Source organism: Vanacampus margaritifer, chromosome 12 (assembly GCF_051991255.1).
Source record: "Vanacampus margaritifer isolate UIUO_Vmar chromosome 12, RoL_Vmar_1.0, whole genome shotgun sequence".
Taxonomy (NCBI): Eukaryota; Metazoa; Chordata; class Actinopteri; order Syngnathiformes; family Syngnathidae; genus Vanacampus; species Vanacampus margaritifer.
In genome coordinates this window covers 16221816-16240660 of record NC_135443.1, presented here as the reverse complement: position 1 = coordinate 16240660, position 18845 = coordinate 16221816, and the positions used below count along the sequence as shown (strand labels likewise).

The 18845-nt window shown below is 35.6% G+C and overlaps 1 protein-coding gene across 7 annotated transcripts in view; it reads left to right on the top strand.

Annotated features, from left to right (window-relative positions):
- Window positions 1-18845, top strand: part of adgrb3 (adhesion G protein-coupled receptor B3) — a 134605-nt gene that overhangs the window by 37202 nt on the left and 78558 nt on the right. For 4 of the 7 annotated variants that reach the window (XM_077581537.1, XM_077581539.1, XM_077581536.1 and 1 more), the window contains exons 3-4: window positions 14490-14600; window positions 16749-16910. The exons of 2 other annotated variants lie outside the window; for them this stretch is intronic. In XM_077581537.1, the coding sequence (XP_077437663.1) occupies window positions 14490-14600; window positions 16749-16910 (273 nt within the window). The remainder of the gene's footprint in view (window positions 1-14489; window positions 14601-16748; window positions 16911-18845) is intronic. One more of the 7 variants, XM_077581538.1, reaches the window with a different exon arrangement.

Genomic DNA, 18845 nt, shown 5'->3' with positions numbered 1-18845 from the left:
CCAGAATCTAGATATTTTAAAATGTAATAAATTAACGTAAATACAAAAAGAGTGTGTTGGTTGAACACCAAATTGTACCACTTTTGTGTGACATTTGAGACATCATCAAGATTTAGATGGGTTAAGCATAAATGAGAACAACAAAAGTCGTGGTTCACCATTACTGAGGAAAAGGTTGCAGCTTGCAAACAACCGTTCCTCCTTTTGAGAGGAGATTGCTTGCCCTCAGACCTGCCACATGTTACATGGAGCAGAGCTCAGTCTTTGATTCCAAGACACTCATTACATATTGACTTCTTCTGTGTCTGCAACACAAAAATACTCTTTGTCTCTCAGACGGCCAATAAATGTGAGGCCTGAGCACGCTGATCTTTCAGACTGCCAACTCTGTTCGGATCAATCCGTCCTTCATGTTTGCTTGTAATCTGACACAGTCACCATAACCTCTAATGTTGTTCGCTCAAAGTATATTCAGTGGTGCTTGCCCGCCCCCTTTTTGCAATCTTACTAATGTGTTTGAGATGATATTTATACTGCAGCGCCTGATGTAAATAAAAACACTTGACTCAGGAATCAGCAGGGCAGCCATATTAGTTGCCAAATAAGCTAAACGTAATCAGTTAAGGAGACCTTGTGTTATATTGTTGACACCTGATGAGTCATTATTTCATCAAGTCATCATTTTTATGTCAATGAAGTGTGTATCATCTCTCAGAAACTGATACTTCTTGGTTGTGATTAAAAACAAATGTGCTCAAATGACCTTTAATTATAGTATATGTTATTGTTGACAATGAATTATATTCATCCATGTGAATACATTTATGTCAGTATAATTTTTAACAGGACAGAAAAATCTAGCTAGTTAGCTAGCTAGCTATCATATGAATTATGTTGAAAGTGTGAGGAGCTTTATTCAAACAAAACTAGGAATTTGCTGTCATCTTGTGGCATCTATTGGCAATTACAATACACTATACATCATAAACACTCGCAAATGTTCGCTTTTCACGGCAGCATTCAATTCTTATATGCATTCCAAGTTCAAACTATCCTTATTATAAACTATAAATAAACTACATAAACAATATTTAGGCAACATTCATGATGACAGTTAAAAATATTAAACAATTGACGCAGTAATAAATATATCGAGGAAGATTGCAGCACATTCCTGTCATGTGAGTCTGGTAACGCTAAGATGACTTTGTGTTGTTCAAACCTTACTTCTTTTATAATGATTGGAATTTAATAATTTTGTTCAGTCTTGGCAGATGGTGTTAAACAAATTTATTAGACCAACACCCAATGTGAGTTTTATGCCACAGCTGCCCTAAATCAACCACATTGGCAATGAACATAATCATTTTGTATGTCGCTATAATGATTCATACCCCATTCTAAAGCATCATTTTTTTATTTATTGCAGTTAACCATGCATTTTCATATTCATATATAATTTAGCCAAATATTCTTTTCATGAAGATCCTTTTTTTTTTGCTATTAAATAATATAGATTTTGTTGAATTTCGATCTAGTGGTAAGCACGTCTGCCTCCCATTTCTCAGTTTAGTAGTTTAAGTCTGCACTGACTTCCTCCCACATTCCAAAAACATCCAAGTTAGGTTGGTTGAAGACTATAAAAGGTCTGTAGGTGTGAATGTGTGTGTGAATGGTTGTCTGTCTATATAGTATGTGCCCTGCGATTGGCTGGCTACCAGTCCAGTGTGGACCTCGCATCACATCAACTGGTGAGGATAGGGAACATGTAGGAAGTGGATGGATGCTTAAATGCTGTTTGATCAAAACAAACAAATTCAAACTTAATTTTTTTTTTTTTTTTTTTTTACAAATTCAGTTCTAAAATGTTTGTAGTTTGTAAGCAATACATCATTCATCCATCACACAATTCACATTTGATTTTGATATATAAAAAAAAGTTCAATTAACCTTTTGCGTCTGCTGCGATATTACTTATTTTTCTTTCTTATTTCATGGTGTGTTGAAAGTACTAAAACGTGCACTCTGAGTACCCTCACTTTTTTTTATCATCGTGTGTCCATGGAGATTCAATTACTGGCTGAATACAGCTGATTTATGTGACCATTGAGCATGCTCCAATTTAAAATACTGAGGAAATATAGAAAATATGCATTCATCAGTGCCTCTAAATGCCATAATGAGGTGAAAGGATAATCTGAATTATTATACTTTCTTCATCCATTTAACACACAAGTCTTTTCTACTATTTTAACAAAGAATGTTGCTTTTGGTGTGGTTAAAATTTAGCCTTAATAAATTCTAATTAGATTGTAGGAAGGGGATGCGTGAAAATACTTTTTTCCTCACATTTTGTTGATGAGAGCGAAAATTATATGCATCGCGTTTCTCTCCTGAAAGCTCATTAAGGCTCCTCACATAAGTTCATATTAAATGAAAATGGACATACAGGGAAATGTTGAGGACAATAACCCAAGACAAGCAGATGAATAGCATATTTAGTCAGGATTTAATATCTTCAGCCTTTTGTTTTTACTGCCATTAAAATATCAAAGTGCTTTCATGAACAGACATTTAAGAATATGCACACAAGCAATATTGCCATAAAAATGTAAGAAATATATAATGTTTCATAGCAGACACCCTTGTAACTGTTTCTTTGCCTGCTTTTGTCAGTGAAGGGTAGATCGGAGCATGTTACATAGCAGACAGGTACATCAACAACAATATGATTTTGCCCAGAATAAATCAGAGAGGCCATTCAGCCAAAGGAACTGGCACTGTCGGCATCATGGGCTTTTAAAACTCCCTGCGTATTTCTCTGTGGTGAGTGTACTGCTGTGCTTTTTTTCATTCCACAGAATGGACAAAGTGTGTGTTTCACAAAGCAAATGCATCAAGGAAAAGTGCCAAAAGATTAACTTCTAGAGCTTTTTTGTTGTTGTTGGGGAACAACAATGCTCTGCGTATAACATGTTTAGAAAAACTGATCTCATTAATAATGCAGTTTTCCCCTTTCTTTTTAATGAGGAACTTCTGTCCAATTCTAATGAGACGACTGCTGACAGAAAAAAAAACTAATACCAAGAGAATCCTGTGGCTTATCAGTATATCCATATGGAATGATTTGTCTTTACATTGTGGTCTGCAATCTAAATGACCTCTAGTTAAACATATTTGTGTGTTTTTTCTCCTCCATAACACTTTATATTCTAGACATGGCAACTGTGGGGAATGCTTTTGACGCGGTAATCAATTCCATACACTGGGCCAACGGTAAAATGTTGAATGGCTAATTGACCGCAGTAATGGTGCATAGCTTCGTGGCGTTGCATCGTGGAGACGTGCACATTAAAAAACAATTAATTCCCAATACTAATGCCACTCTTGGCTGGCTCGCTCGCTGCCTATAACAAGAAGCTGTCACGGATTAGTCATTTCAAACTCCAGCTCGTGCATTTTTTCCACATATTTTCAATGCCGCATCACTTGAATGCATCCTTTAGTTACAAGGTCATGATGTTCATGTGACTGGGTTACATTGAATTCAGTCAACAAACAAGATACAATAAAGCGCCTCGATGTATTGTGCATCCATCATAACAGATGATGTCCGCACTACAACTGTTGACGTCAAGGAATGCTGCGATTTGATCTAACCATGTAATTCCTTACTTACATGCACATTATTTTGATAATGTGACACTGCTTTGCAAGGATATCCAAGCAAATACCCCCACTGAGACCATTCTTACTTAGCCACTGTAAGATAATTATACTCTGCATGAATGAATCATTTGATAACCCGTAGTTAATGTCCGGAGAAGACAACAGGAAACATTATAGTTGGTGTCACTCACGGGAAAGAATTAGGAAGCAAGTCCATTAAATCTTTGCATTTGGTCGACACCGCAATGTGTAATGACAGTCAGTCAATAATTGGTAAGAGAGTTTCTTTTTATTCACAATCCAGTCTTTAAAGCTGGAATGAAAAATGACCAACAGCGGGAGACAAACAGGAAGCCTAGTGGTTCGCTAGTTAGCGCCCCAAATTTCTTAGATGAAAAAATTTGACATGAAGAAGGAAGGAGGGGAAAAACAAGGCAAAATCTGTGCTCCTTAAAAGGGGAGAACAGTATATTTGATTCTTCAAATGTACATAATAGAAAACACATCATTTATTTGTTTTAAGATTTAAAAATAAAACCTTATTTACTATATGGGGAAAAAGTGGTTAAATATTATGCTCGGCGAATTACTGACATATCCAAGAAGCCCAGTCTCAAATGTAGGTATTAAATTGTGAATTCAGTTAAAAATTCTTCACCCCTGCTCAAAAGGGTAAAACCTCACGTGAAATTTAATTCAACTACATGTGATTATCATTACTACAAGTTTGTAATGATGTTCAGGGTCAATGTAGTTAAGTGTAACTATGACCCAGAGTTATTATTCATTTGTAGGATTTTGTAAATTACGAAACGCGTGTGTGTGGGCTTATTGCTTTGATTGTTTTGATAATTCATCCACTTTTTACATGCAGTTCTTCCAGCTCAGCTTGCGCACAGTGTAGATATAATTTAAATGCCACGTGGTGTGCACACATTGTTTTGCCTTTTACTCAATAACATCATCTGAAATGCATTTAGCATATATAATTAGGTGTATTGATGTTTATTTCAAGGCAACAGCAGCCAATATCAGTATCAGCCGCCCTCTTGTGGCTGTTTTAAGGTGAGGAATTAAAAAATTAGAAAGAACAGAGCCAATTATTTCATGCCATTTTAAGGACAAATGCCATTTTGGGATGTATTGGTCATCTATTAAAATTATCTGTCAATGTATTTTTTGGGTGGGGAAATATTATGTATCAAAATTCTAGTGGTATCAATCGATACTTGAGTACTTGAGTAGTAAAACTGGTATCAAACATCCATAATTACCAGCACAGCATTTCAACATGAAACTAGCAGGAAATAATACAAAAGTTTTCTTTCCATGCGACTGAAGCAAAAAAAATGACTCAATAATACATGGACAAAGCAAGTGCAGTCCAGTGCAGCCATGCATATCTATGAAACAAGTGTTATAAATGTGATGTGATGTTCCCCAACTCGGTATCAGAATCTATTAAATAGAAATCCCATCTCGCCGCTGTTGTGCTCTTGTCTAAGGACATTTTCAGCATGGCCACCGTGTCCTTGTAATTATTTTTGAGAGGGTATTTGCTTTAACATGAGCTTAGTCAATGAGCCAAGACAGGGCATGTTGCAGGCATCTTCCTCATGACTAACTTGCATATGACACAATGTTCCCTACGCTGATAGATGCAGGGTGGCAGTCTGAAGCTCTGGGTTTTACCGCTGCAAAAGGAGCAGACATGATTGGAGCCGTGGAAAAACTGACAGCATGAATTATGAAAGTCTCATTTGGGGCTTGTTGGAAATGATTTATCTTGCTTCAAAATGTGGTCATCCATTCTCTTCTAAAGGTGAAAATGCCCTTATTGTGTTTTGTGGGTTTTTTTTTCTTTCTCTGATGTCTATCTTTAGTATAGAAATGCGGGAATTTCCATGAGTGCGCCAACTACGACTCTATTAAAACCAAGGTCACTATTTGGCACGCCAAGCAAAATAGCTCCAAAAAGGACAAGATATGCTCTCTGAAAACTGGCGGTGGATGCAAAAGGTGCTATAAAAATGTGTCATGTTTCTCACTTGACAGATGCACGGCTTGGCATGGTGGCGTCGAGCTTGGCGGTGTGTGTGTTAGTGCCAGGTCATCTACTGGGCTTGTGTGTTTCCATATTAATGCCAAGAGCTGCCTCTCAATGTCCCTGTATGGTTTCAGCAATTTTATAATCTATAAAAGAATATTTAACTTGAAAGGTGCTCAATGAAGTGCAGACCTTCACCAAGGTAGAAATATTATGGTCTGCATATCAACACAAAGGATTCCTGGCAAAGACATTTATTTTAAACAAAAGAAGGTTTTTTATTATTATTATCTAATAGTCTAAATTGTATTTAACTCATTCACTGCCATTGACGGCTATAGACGTCAAAAATTAATTTGAACTATTTCTATTAGTTTAACATTTTTTCTCACTTTTGTTAACAACAGTATGAAAAAAAATATTGTACATTTAGACCAGATATAAAATTTGTGATTAATCATGAGTTAACTATTAAAGTCATGCGATTAATTACAAATAAAAATTGTAATCGACTGACGCCCTAATTTTAATAATCTTTTCTTTTTTTGAAAAAAGATTATTTAAATAAAGAAAACATTATTATTAAAAATATATATTTTTAAAGATTTTAAAAAGTAAAGAAAAGATTATTATAAATTATGTCGTCAAGCGATTAAAATTTTAATTGTAATTAATCACATGACTTCAATAGTTAACTCACGATTAATCAAAAAATGTATATCTGTCTTATATGTACAATAAAAACTTTTTTCTAGGTTTTTATACTCTTGTTAAAAGTGGAAAAAATGTCAAACTAACAGAAATAGTTCAAATGAATGTCTAAAGCCGTTAATGGAATGAGTTAAGAAAAAACATCGTCCCAAAATTTGTGACAAATTTTATTAAAAAAAATTTGTTTTAAAGCACAAACGTCTGTCCTTACCAGTATATATCTCCTCAATAAAGTGAAATAATTAGAATGTTCTCATTGCTTCTAGTAGCTCCAAAATGGATTTGCGTTTTGTATTTAGGAGTTGCAATGAGAGGAATCAGATTATCCAATCCCCATTCTATTCTATATGAATTGAAATAGTTTTTGGTGTGATCATGTGCCACCCAGCCACTAATATATGTCTCATGGAAATCATTAGTATAGTTTATGCAAGATCCTACTACTTTCCCATATTGATATCGGATATTCGTCCGATATAAAAAATAAAAATAAAAATGTATTTGATTGGATAAGTCTATATCCAAATTCTCTGATATTAGCACTCATACACAAACAGTTCATTCCAGACTCTGCTTCTGTTCTTCTATCCAGCAACAGTAGTACACATAGAAGTAAACTTGAATTTTATTTTGCACTTCAAAGAGTATAATTTGTATGTATGACTTCATTAAGGTTATTTCTCAGGGTCCTTTTGTATGGATCTGCAAGATATTGGAAAATCATGCGATTTGCGATATAGTTGCTGAATATAGCGATATTCATTTAATTAACATGTACCTAAAGAAATTACATTTGTATTGTCTAATTAATGAAATAATTACATTTTTTCATGTAGCAAAATAAGCAAACTCAATATAATCTTAGTCAATTCATTGTAATTACCTCTCAATAATACCTCTTGACAATTGGATGGTGGTGCACATTTTAGTTAGCAGCTGACTGGTCAAATTCAGATAAAAGCATAAAATTCCCAATTAAACTTGTTACTTTTTCGATATGAATATTGCATGGGCTAATATTGCAATATCAATATTTTTTCGGTTTTATGTGACCTAAATGTTTGGAATAAATGGATAAAATGTTTTTTTTTCATACCGACTGCTGCTGAATATTGTTCTTTGTTTGAATAGTATCACATGATCACATCTCTTCTAACATTTCATACAAAAAAAATAAAAAAGCAACAGGATAAGCGGTCTGGCCAAATGGATGGATGGACCTTTCCTGCTGATATCGTATAAGATCAATATCAGTATTGGAACGCAATATAATCTCCATTTAGAAATGATGTAAATCAAGGTGTGTCAGTGACAGTAAATAAATATGAATAGACATAATATCATAATTATTTGCTTGCATATGTACAGTGTTGAACAAATGCAGCCAATACCGTCTTATGTCTGTTTTACGATCAGGAACGAGAAATTAAGAATTGGAAGGGGAAAAAATTACCATATATTTCATGTAATTTTAAGGTGAAATGCAACATGGGGATATGGTCTTTCTTTTGAAAAAATTGGGAGAAATGTTATGTATTTAAAAGTGTTAGTGGTATCAGTACTTGGTATCGGTAACTACCCTAGAGTTGATTACGTGTCCTGGTGTCGTCTGAAAATAGTGGCATAAACATCCCTATTCAAAGCAATGTTCATCCATCTATTCATCCAATTTCTGTCATTATTACTCATTAGGCTTAGTTAGCCAGTGAGCTGGAGACAAGCGGGGTTCATTCCAGGTACTCTTCCACCATCCCATTTTCTAAAACTATTCATGTTGAGTTTATTGCACATTTTTCATTGTCCACTGGTGCAAATGTACATAGGGATGTTTTTACAGAGTGTGCCCTGCCTCTCATCTTAATTCCATTTTACCACTGACCCATATGAGCACAAACAGAACATGGACGGATGAATCATTATAAACTGTTGAGTGATGACACCCATACACAAATCAAAGTACCCCGAATGTAAGTATTCAAATGCAGTAAACAATTGTAAGTGTATTTTTAAAACTATCCATGTTTCCCGACTCGGTTTCATTAGTAATCTGCTTCCATCCTTGTTTCTGTCAGTGCACAGTAGTCCTTTTCAGTTGTGCCCTGCAGCAGCAGCAATTTTACTCATGGGTGGTTCAGCACACTTTTTTTGGGGGGGGGGGGGGGGGGGGGTTAAAGCTGGGGATCTTGCTAGTTATAAGCTGCAAGCTTGGCATCGCTTTCTCTTGAAAATGTTCCATAGGCGGATCCATTTTCTGATAGCATCATGCAGCGGAACTGAAATCACAATACACGCCTCACGTTATCATGCAGAGGGTAAATCTTTTTGGAGAGATGAAACGGAAAGAGAGCATCTTTCGTTTCTGGTGATATTTTCAGTTCCCCTCATGTTATTTAAACCAACCTTTTATAATGAAATATTGATTTTCTGGCTTATTTTCACCAGTGGCTTATCCTTATTGTACAATGTTTAGTTTGCGGGATATGCATTTAACATTTGTAGCTTTAAATAGCAGCAGAGATTCAATTGTTGCTTGTTTGGATGAATTGAAGTGATATGAAAGCCAGAGTGCCGAAGCCTGTGTGACTCCGTGTGAGTGTGTGTGAGAGGGATCATCTGCTTATAGCACCCAGCAACAGGGCTTCTCGATGCAGTGCTTTGATAACGTCAGAGCTCCATCTAGGTTGCCCAGCGTGGTACTGCTCAATAACCTTGTGATTTAGATATGTGCTGCAAATGATCTTTACGATTCGTTCATCAGCTGCCGCTCATCGCACGCACAAAATGCGTTAAGGTGGCTTACTGTTCTCTGTCTGTCTGAATGCTATCTTGTCTTTAGGAGAGTTCACATCCTTCTCAATGAGGTGCAGTGGCGGCTGCACGGAATTCTAATTTGGCTGCAATCTCAGTCATTAGAGGAGTCAAGAGCAAGCAAACAGATGGCAGAAGAAATATGACAGATAATATGATGATCATTTTCGGATTCAGCGCAACCCCCTCATTTTCTTAATGAAGGACAAATTGACTTCTTTTTTTTTTTTAACATTTTTTGGTGGTCCATCCTCGAGGTTGTGCCAGAATTAAAGTGTTGGTGTACCAGCTGTAGAATGAATAATATGAGATGTTTTCTGATGAGTTTAATACTCAGATGTGGATTGGATCTTTATTATCAGCTTAATTATTATTAGAATGAATTACAAATCAATTCACGCAGCTATTTCAAACAGGTGAAGTGAGTTTAATTAAAAAACACATTACACACTGCAAAACGATTTGCAGTGATTTTTTTTTTATTTTCTATTTTTAATGAGTTCAAGATTTTCTGTATGGAGTTTGAATGTTCTCCTTGTCCTTGCCTGGGGTTTCTGCAGATACTCTGATTTCCTCCCACATTCTAAAAACATGCATGCTTGGTCCTTTGTAGACTTAAATGTGAGTGTGAAAGTTGGATGCGTGCATGGACGGACGGACGGATGGATAAACAGTGCACACAAAGAAATACAATAGCAAGTATTCATTTATCCTAAAACCCTATCCTGAAAGACTTTTTTTGTCACTTACATTTTAATTGCATTCTTGCCATTCACCATTGTCAGAGCTTCTCTAAAACCGTGTTTAAGCACCTTACAAAGCCTTAAATAGCATCACATTCGACTACAATGTGCCAGCCTCCTAAGCTCAGCTGTTGGGAAGTGGATCAAAGACAAGCATTGAGTAATGAGGTATTCCTCTTTCTGGTCTGCGTGGACTAAACGCTTGTCGCTATTTTGGGATCTTCAACTCTTCAAAGTGCAGCGGTAATGAAGTGCCACTCATTAAGAGCCCCGTTTGTAATGGTCGGTCACGAATAAATCAAGGGCAACAAAAAGAAGCTACTCCCAGTCAGCGCTATCGTAAGTGGGAGCGATGCTGATTGTATAAGGACCTGTGACGGGCCATAGAAAAGTAATATTTTAACCCTCTTGTTATAATGAGGGTCAAAATGACCCACTTTCAAGTTAAAGAATAAATATTAGCTTTTCGTTATAAAACTTGGCATCAACATAGAATAAACAGTTTATTTTGACATATGAAAAGAATGTTTCTCTGGATGCTTTTGGAACATTTAGAATATGGATGGACAAATTGACCCAACATAGCTTTTTTGCTATGAAACTACACATCAACAGACTAGAAGAAAAGGTTAAGTTTGACATGTTTTCAATGAAAATGGTTAATAATAAGCTATATGAATGTTTATTTTGTTGGTTTACGAATGTTAAACATTCTGCGTCAAATTGACCCATTTTAAGAGGAAAAAAGTATCAATTAAAATGGTTTGCATACACAGATTTTCTATAAAAATGTTTACCGGAATGCCTTTGGAAGATTAAACACAGCCCGGGTCAAATTGACTCATTTTAGAGTTCAAAAACTTTAAATTAGTAGTTTTTTTTCTATGGAACTTCTCAATAAAAATTTGACGGATTTTCACCTAAAATGGTTACTGATGTATTGGAATGCATTTAGAACATCAAACATAGCCCGGGTCAAATTGACCCATTTTAAAGTTTGAGAACTATGAATTGATATTTTTTTCACAATGAAACTTCATCAGCATTTGGACATATTTCCATTGAAAACTGTTAAACATTAGCTACTGTATAATTCATTATCAGGAGGCTCTTAGAACATTAGACAGAGCCCGGGTCAAATTGACCCATTTCAAAGTTGAAGAACTACAAATAGTAATTTATCATGATGAAACTTCAGTTGGTAAAAATGGTTCATTTGTATATTGGGATGCATTTTTATAATTAAATATAGTGTGGGTCCGATTGACCCGGAAACATTATTGCTGTTCCTGAGAAACCAACTTCACTGCTGCCAGTGGTCTGCAGTGCCAGCAATGTTGGACCCTTCAGTCATTAGACACGAGGCTGCCTTTGAACAGAACTGCACATACAGTGAAGATGTGGCTGGCAGGATCACCGCTGATGCTTAAAGCCTTAAATTTCCAACATGTAGTTGGTCAAAGCCAGAATGCCGATGAAGGTTACCAACACAGGGAACTTGGAATCTCTCTAATTGTGTGCTGCATCTTGACTTGTTTGTCATGTATACGGCACATAATCAGTTGTGGGACATTAATAAAATCATGTTGGAATATCTTTGTAAATATGGCCGCTAGTGAAGCCTGAGAGCATCGCTGAGCTGCGATGGCTCTGAAAATCTCTTGAGCCCTGCAAATCAGGCTCACCGGAATAGTTTGGCATGGGTGAGAGCAAACAGTCCAACGTTATGGCAATTCAACATTTGAACTTTCCTGTTAAGTCACAGCCCAGAGACCACAAGTTTACTAATCATTTGTGTTACTAATGCAGTGTCCTGACGGTGATGCATGTTTTTCAAGACGAGTCGTCACTCTGCCATTTTTGTTATTTTTTTGTTATTTATTTTTGCCTTGTCGTGAGTTACGACAGCTGGAATGGATTAAAGACATTTGTATTCATTTCAATTAGGAAAGATTATTTGAGTTACAAGTGTGGTCATGGAACAAATTCAAGGTACCACTGTACAAGCCTTTTTCATTTGTCAGCTGCTTTTGTTATTCCATATTGGAAACCGAGACAATTCCAACCCTGAGGGACCATCTTAAGAATCCAACACAGGCAAAAGCATTGCATGATATTCCGACAGATAGATTCTGGAGATAAGATTAATGCGCAAAGCAGTGTGACTCATGAGGGTCAACCAATCAGTTTCTTAAGATTGAGAGCAACATTCTTTAGCTGAAAATAGCCTAATCTCATTCCCAAGTCTCTGATGATTTGCTGATTTCAATTTGTTATTGTTATGCTATCCTTAGACCTTTTAAAAGACGTGTTTGTGTTCTTACTTGGGCTGATTGCAGGTTTGATGTTGAAAGTATCAGTTAATGGCCTGATTAATGTTTTTTCCCCAAGCTTTTTATGAAATTTATATAAGAAACAAAACATATGTTTCCTACTATTGACTGATTTGCATTTGCATAACCAAATAAATACATCACATTTTATTTATAGGGACCATCTTTCAAGGTCAATAGCCGATTTCATTCTCATAGCATCGCAGTAGATACAATTAATGCATATATTATTTCAATAGAGAAAGATTGACATGATACTTATCATTATAGCAGCAAAAAGTATTTCATTTTTAATCGGTCGTCCAAAAAAAATCTGTGATGCATACTAAATTATATGCAGGCCTGGTAAATCGAATGGCTCATCTCATCTGAAGAAAAAAACAACCATGATGGATTTCTCTATTGATCAAATCTGCTTTTTGATGGATGCCAACAATTTTATTCCTCAATAATCTTGAATGAAGACACATGAGTTTTAAATTCAATATAAGCTGTTTAATATCTCTGAATAGTTCTCCCAACTTGAATATAGCATTTTCTCAAAAGTCACATTTTAATCGCTCGCCACGTGTTTTCTGCCCTGTGATGTAATTCAAGCACTTTATTTCAACCTGCTTCTGACAAATGATTGTAATCTGTCCTCCCACCACTGACTTGAATTAATATCTCAATCGAATGACTTTTTCTGTACTTTTCATTTTTGATTCTTTCTCCACCCTCAATAATAATCAACCATTTTGGATCCCAAAGAGAGGCAAACAGTAAATTATTGCAGAAGTGTCATGGAAAAGCATAAATTAGGCACATTATAGATGTCTTAATGTTCATATTTGCGCATGTTCAGTAGCTGAGTTTAGCGTATATTGCATCCATAATCACAACAAACATGGTGCAAACCTTCTCAGCCAGGAATGTGCTAAACAATGCAATAAAACCCACACAACAAATACACAAATTAACCCTCATGCAGTGACTGAAGAGCAAACGATTACAACTGCAATGAGCCGATGGCGTATCATTTGAGAAACAGTAACACCACAGAATGCAAAACACAAGCAGCAAACGCCTTTGAATGAATTATAATACGTTTGCCTAATATGCCTAACTGATCTAGCTAACATGCTAACTAGCTAACAGCCAGCTAAAATGTCACAAAACTTTTTGAATAAATTATATCAATGAGTACATTTTTGTTATTCCAACCTTTTAACCTATTTCATCCATAGATGATTTCCATAGGGGCATTCATTGAAACCCAATTATTTGAAGAAGTGTGTTTTAGCATTACAGTTGTAGCTAGACAATTTATATGTGTATATGGAACATCCTCCATTTTAATGACTGGTGCTTTGGATTGTCTGATTGACTAATATAATCAAATGTGATTGTGTGACTTTTATTTTGTTTTATTTATTTTTATCCATCACCTACTCTGCATTTGAAAATGAGTAAAAAGAAAAACAGAAAAAAGAAAAAGAAATCACGGCACTAGGACCACACTGTCAAAAGTTGTTTTGAACTAAAAGTGAATTTGCCTTAGTTGTAAGCAGAAATGTATTGGATATTTATTGGAAATGTTTTACACAGGTGTGGTTGTGTAAAGCATTACTTTTGTCAGTGTTGTCATATCACTTTGTCCCAGTGATGAAGACAAAGTGAGCATGCATTGCAAAGCACACAGCTCAAAATACGGTATCTACATTCACAGCCATTTTGGCACGAGTCAAACATAATTCAATGAAACAATAGAGGAAACTGTGGATCAATCGCATGTTATGTCCATGACCCCCCCTTCCTCTGTGGCTTTCTTACAGCTTACACATTTTATTTTCATTTTGATTTCCTTTTCTTTTCTGGGTATGCGGGAGAGCGGGAGGGAGGGTTGCCGGAACTTGCTGCTTTGATTGACGTGGTAGTCAAATAAAAGCGATGTGAGTTAATTTGCATGTTTGCTATGTGTCGACACCCTGATTACAAGCTCAATTAATAATTTGACTTCAACCTTAAATTTGTTGCATTGTTCTATGCCCTAGAGTGAAGGACAGATTAAATACAAACATGTGTGGTCTTTGTTTCGAGCCATGTACTGCGGTTGTTCCCAACATCCTGACCAAGAGTATGTAATAAGTTTTGTTGTCAAAGCCTAGCTTTCATATCAACCTCTATTTTGTCTCATAGAATATGGAATGATCGGAGAGCATACAGTAAAAAGTCAGCGGCCAAGATCAGTTCATGACACAAAGGCCCTGCAGGAGCAAGCTGAATCTGCTAAATTTATGGCACAAACTGGTAATATAATAGTTATATTTCCCTATTTTATTTTCTTAACTAAACTTAATTTCATCATGCATGCTCTCTCTTGTACTGCACCTTCTTGAGTGGAAATGTTTTTCATTATTATTATTTTTTCCAACTCATTCTCAATGACTACATAAGCAATAATAAGACACACCTTTCATTTATTTATAATTTACTTTGAACATAGACGACTTTTGTGGGTCCGTTTATTATATTTTTACGTAGATATTTACTCACATAGAAATTTTATTTAAAAATAAGGCCCAAATAGTTATTGAAATCCTCTAATGCGTGATAAATTAAATGTGGGCTTATAACCAAGAGATAATGTGACTTTGACTTAAGTGGAGATTAATTGTTAAAACCTGAAAAATAAAAATCAACCATAAATGACAAAGCACAATCTTGAGTTCAATCTCATGTTCTTACTTAATTTAAGTTGATTTAATTTTTAAATAACGTATCTTAGTGGGTTATTTCCCCTGGAGAGTTTTGTTTGTTTAATTTGGGGTTAAGTGTTCGCCATTTGTTGTTCTGTTTACATTGCTGTCTGTTTAAAGCATTTTAAACACCATTCATTACCATTTTAATTTGCAACCTGCCATCTCCCTAAATTAACATCCACTCATGAACACTTCTTCATGTAACACACGCTTTAAATATGTTGCGTCCTTGTCCAGGTGTATTATTGCTGTTTTTTTGTCTGTTTTTCATCCTCACATTATTTACACACCCTGTGCTGCCTCATTTAACAAATTGATCCACCTTCCAGTCTATCTAATAATCTCCAAATTTAGTGCCAGAGTTCTGTTATTTAATTGGCTGAATCAATTTATGTCATTATGCTATGTAGTAAGTGTTCACTTTTCTTCTTCAAAAAAAGAAAGAAAAAGGAAAAACATTAAATGAATGAAATACTTCAGATGAAGAAAAAAAATCATACCCAATAATTTGGGCATTTTGTTCTCCTACCTTGTTGGTGATATAAACGTGCTGCTACACCAGGATTGGATTTCTGTGAGCTTCATGTTTGGGTCCCATTTGAGCTATTTAGAATGCTTTTCAATCTTAATTTAAAGGGACAGTGTGTACAAATTTTATATTTTTCAATGTTCATTCATAAAAAAAAAAAAAAAACACTATTCATTTTAATAATATGCAAAAAAAAGCACATCAACATACATTTTTATATTTTTATATACATAATCGTAGGTCTAGTAATCGCAAGTATGTTACTCTGGTTGTAGCTTACCTTACAAAAGGCTGACATGTTTCGCCACCATATTTGTGCTATCGATACCTGAAGGACACAAATTTAATGAACTTAGTAATTGCAAAGTGTGGCATCTGTGAGGCACCGTGAAATACACATATGTACATCCTTGTGTTCTACAAGTTCACCAGTAGATGGCAAAAATTCTAAACACTGTCACTTTAATGACTTCTTAACAACTATGTAACAGTCCATTTAAAAATGTTAGTGGTGACTCAGTAACAAAACCCATAGTTGGCTAAAAGAACAAATTATACTTCCTTTATTTTTATTAAAACATCATTTTTGGGGTGATCAGCGTCATTAAATTGCAACATCGGTAACAATAAAAAATAAAATTATCCTTTGGTGCAGTGCAGGGCAATCCATAGTTCCCACCTCTTAACTAACCCCCATCAGTTTCAATTTTGTTTTATCAGACGTCATCATCCATCCATGTCACCGTGCTTTTATGAACTTTCATTTATTTATGGTGATTTTTACCTTGCTTTTTCAACATGTTTTTTTGTTTCACTGAAATGGTTAAAACATTTATGGAGATGAATTGAAAGAACGTTAGAATGCAATAATGTTCCCTGCTAAATTTTTGATTGCCACATTTCTGTGATCTTCGCATTTGTTATGACTTGAAGTGATGTGTTTACTTTGTGATTGCTGTCAGAACAATCCATTACTGATTGGTCAAAGATCAACGTGAAGGAAAAAATGGTGTCGAGTGCCCACTCGGGTGCGTTTAAATGAAGACGCCACTTCTTTTCCGGCTAACTTTGGCCTGTCCCCATTTTACTGCCCACCTTGCCCCTCCTTAGCCGTGCCCCCAAGACCGTATTGCTGCATTTAACTAGTGTCACCCTTCTCCCATACAGGTGTATCAGGTGCAGAGGAGTGGTCCCAGTGGAGCTCTTGCTCTGTAACATGCGGTCAAGGGTCGCAGGTGCGAACAAGAACATGTGTCTCACCATACGGAACACACTGCAGCGGCCCTTTAAGAGAATCGAGGGTTTGCAATAACACTGCCCCTTGTCCAGGTAGTGTTAGCCGCAGATTCTTGAATGTTTTTTTGACGTATATGTTGTTGAAATGGCAGGAAATGTGTTGTATAGGAATGTGTCTTACAACCTATTATGATCATTTGAATCGCTCTTAAGTGTTTTCTTTGTAGTTATTTTATGAATGTGTTTTTTTTTTTTTTTTTGTCTTTGTCATGATCACCGCTATGATTTCACCATTTCACATAACTGTGACGCACCTCATCAGCAGCAAAATGGTTTCTTGACATTCGGTTCTGCAACTGACAAGGCGTCTGCGTCATTTCCTTGAAGATTATCAGGGCAACTCAAAATAGCTTGGCTGCGTTCCTTAAAGCGCACCTTCCACCCCACAACCCCCCCGCCCTCGACACAGAACAAATAATATGACAGATGAGTCATCGCGTAGCAACATCGGACTTGTGATTGCCAGCGTCTTTTTGTCAGGTGCTCAGGTGCTTCTTCATGGTCATGACTGATTAAAATCAAACACAGGCAATCATAAACTAAAATATAATCTATTTAGTGCGAACTAGATGAGAAATTGATGGTTCAGTGGCTGAGTGTTGATAATAATAGTAATAATAATAATAATAATAATAATAATAATAATAATAATAATAATAATAATAATAATAATAATAATAATAATAATAATAATAATAATGATAGGATATTTGTGCATTATACTGATACAGATTTTACCACTGGACCCAAAGTTGGCCAATTAAAAAAAAAAAAACGTATTCATAAAGGTACAACAATAGTGTTTGTGTGTGGTGAAAATGTATTTTTCTAAACAAAAGCTGTATTCTACTTTTTTTTTTTTTTTTTATCAATTGAGATGTCATGAAAAGCTTCCCACAACACAATGCACGGATGCATCGTGATTTAAGCATCTGCTCATTTTTACGTCAAAAATGTTATGCTGTCATTTTAACAGTGGCTGTGTCTCTTTTTTTTTCAATGTAGTGTTCACACTTCAGCTCAAGTGAACTGTTCCGCACCAAAGTTCACGTCGCACAGCCGCTTGCTTGCCACATTTGACCAAATGAATAGCACCAGCTGAGCAATCGCACTTGGTTTTAACCCAACTCAAGCACAGAAGTGTGAACACAGCCTTATACTGTGATTTGCTTGACAAATGACATCACTGCTTGATCAAGGGGCTCTAAATGTATCTAACAGTATAAAGTGACCAATTTTGAATGCTATGGGAGACATTTTTGACGCATTCGAATCTGTAATGTATCGTACTTGATTTTTGATTCACCATGTGTAAAGTGGGAATTTGGCTGCGTTCTAAAGGGTCAACATCCTACTACACAAGAGAAATGGAATGAGTTATTTCAAATAGCAGCGGATTGAATAGCAGCTCAAGAGTGACTGCTGTTTAGATCTAACAACATTAGGAACTTGGATCTGCTTGAAAAAGAAATATGAAAAATAGGCTTCACAACCACATGGTGTAATGGGAAATTCCTTCAAAAAGTTAAAGAAACGAAAGTAATTTTCAATTTTTCACACATAGAATGTGTCGATTTAGGTAAGATCTGCTCTGTCATTTTCAAACTGACACTCTTCTTAACATTATATGGCTAAATGGGTTTCTGTTTTCTGACTTGTTCTAATCAAACTGCTTTTGTTTTGTTTTCATATGGAACTAATCTGTATTTGTGTCTTGTGAGAATTGAGGCACCAACCTTAGATGTAAACTGATAACTGGCTTGTTGCCATTGAAGAAAGCCTTTCTTCTTTCTATTGTATACATTAATTTATACTTCAAATGACTGATAAAAAAAAAATCTTATATTTCTGCATGCCAAAGTAGAAAGATGTACAGTATCCAATCTGACATGTGCCAAAATTAGAGGCATTCATTGCTTTTGCATGAAAAATGTTGATCAGTCATTAATAATCAAGTATCAAGCAGTC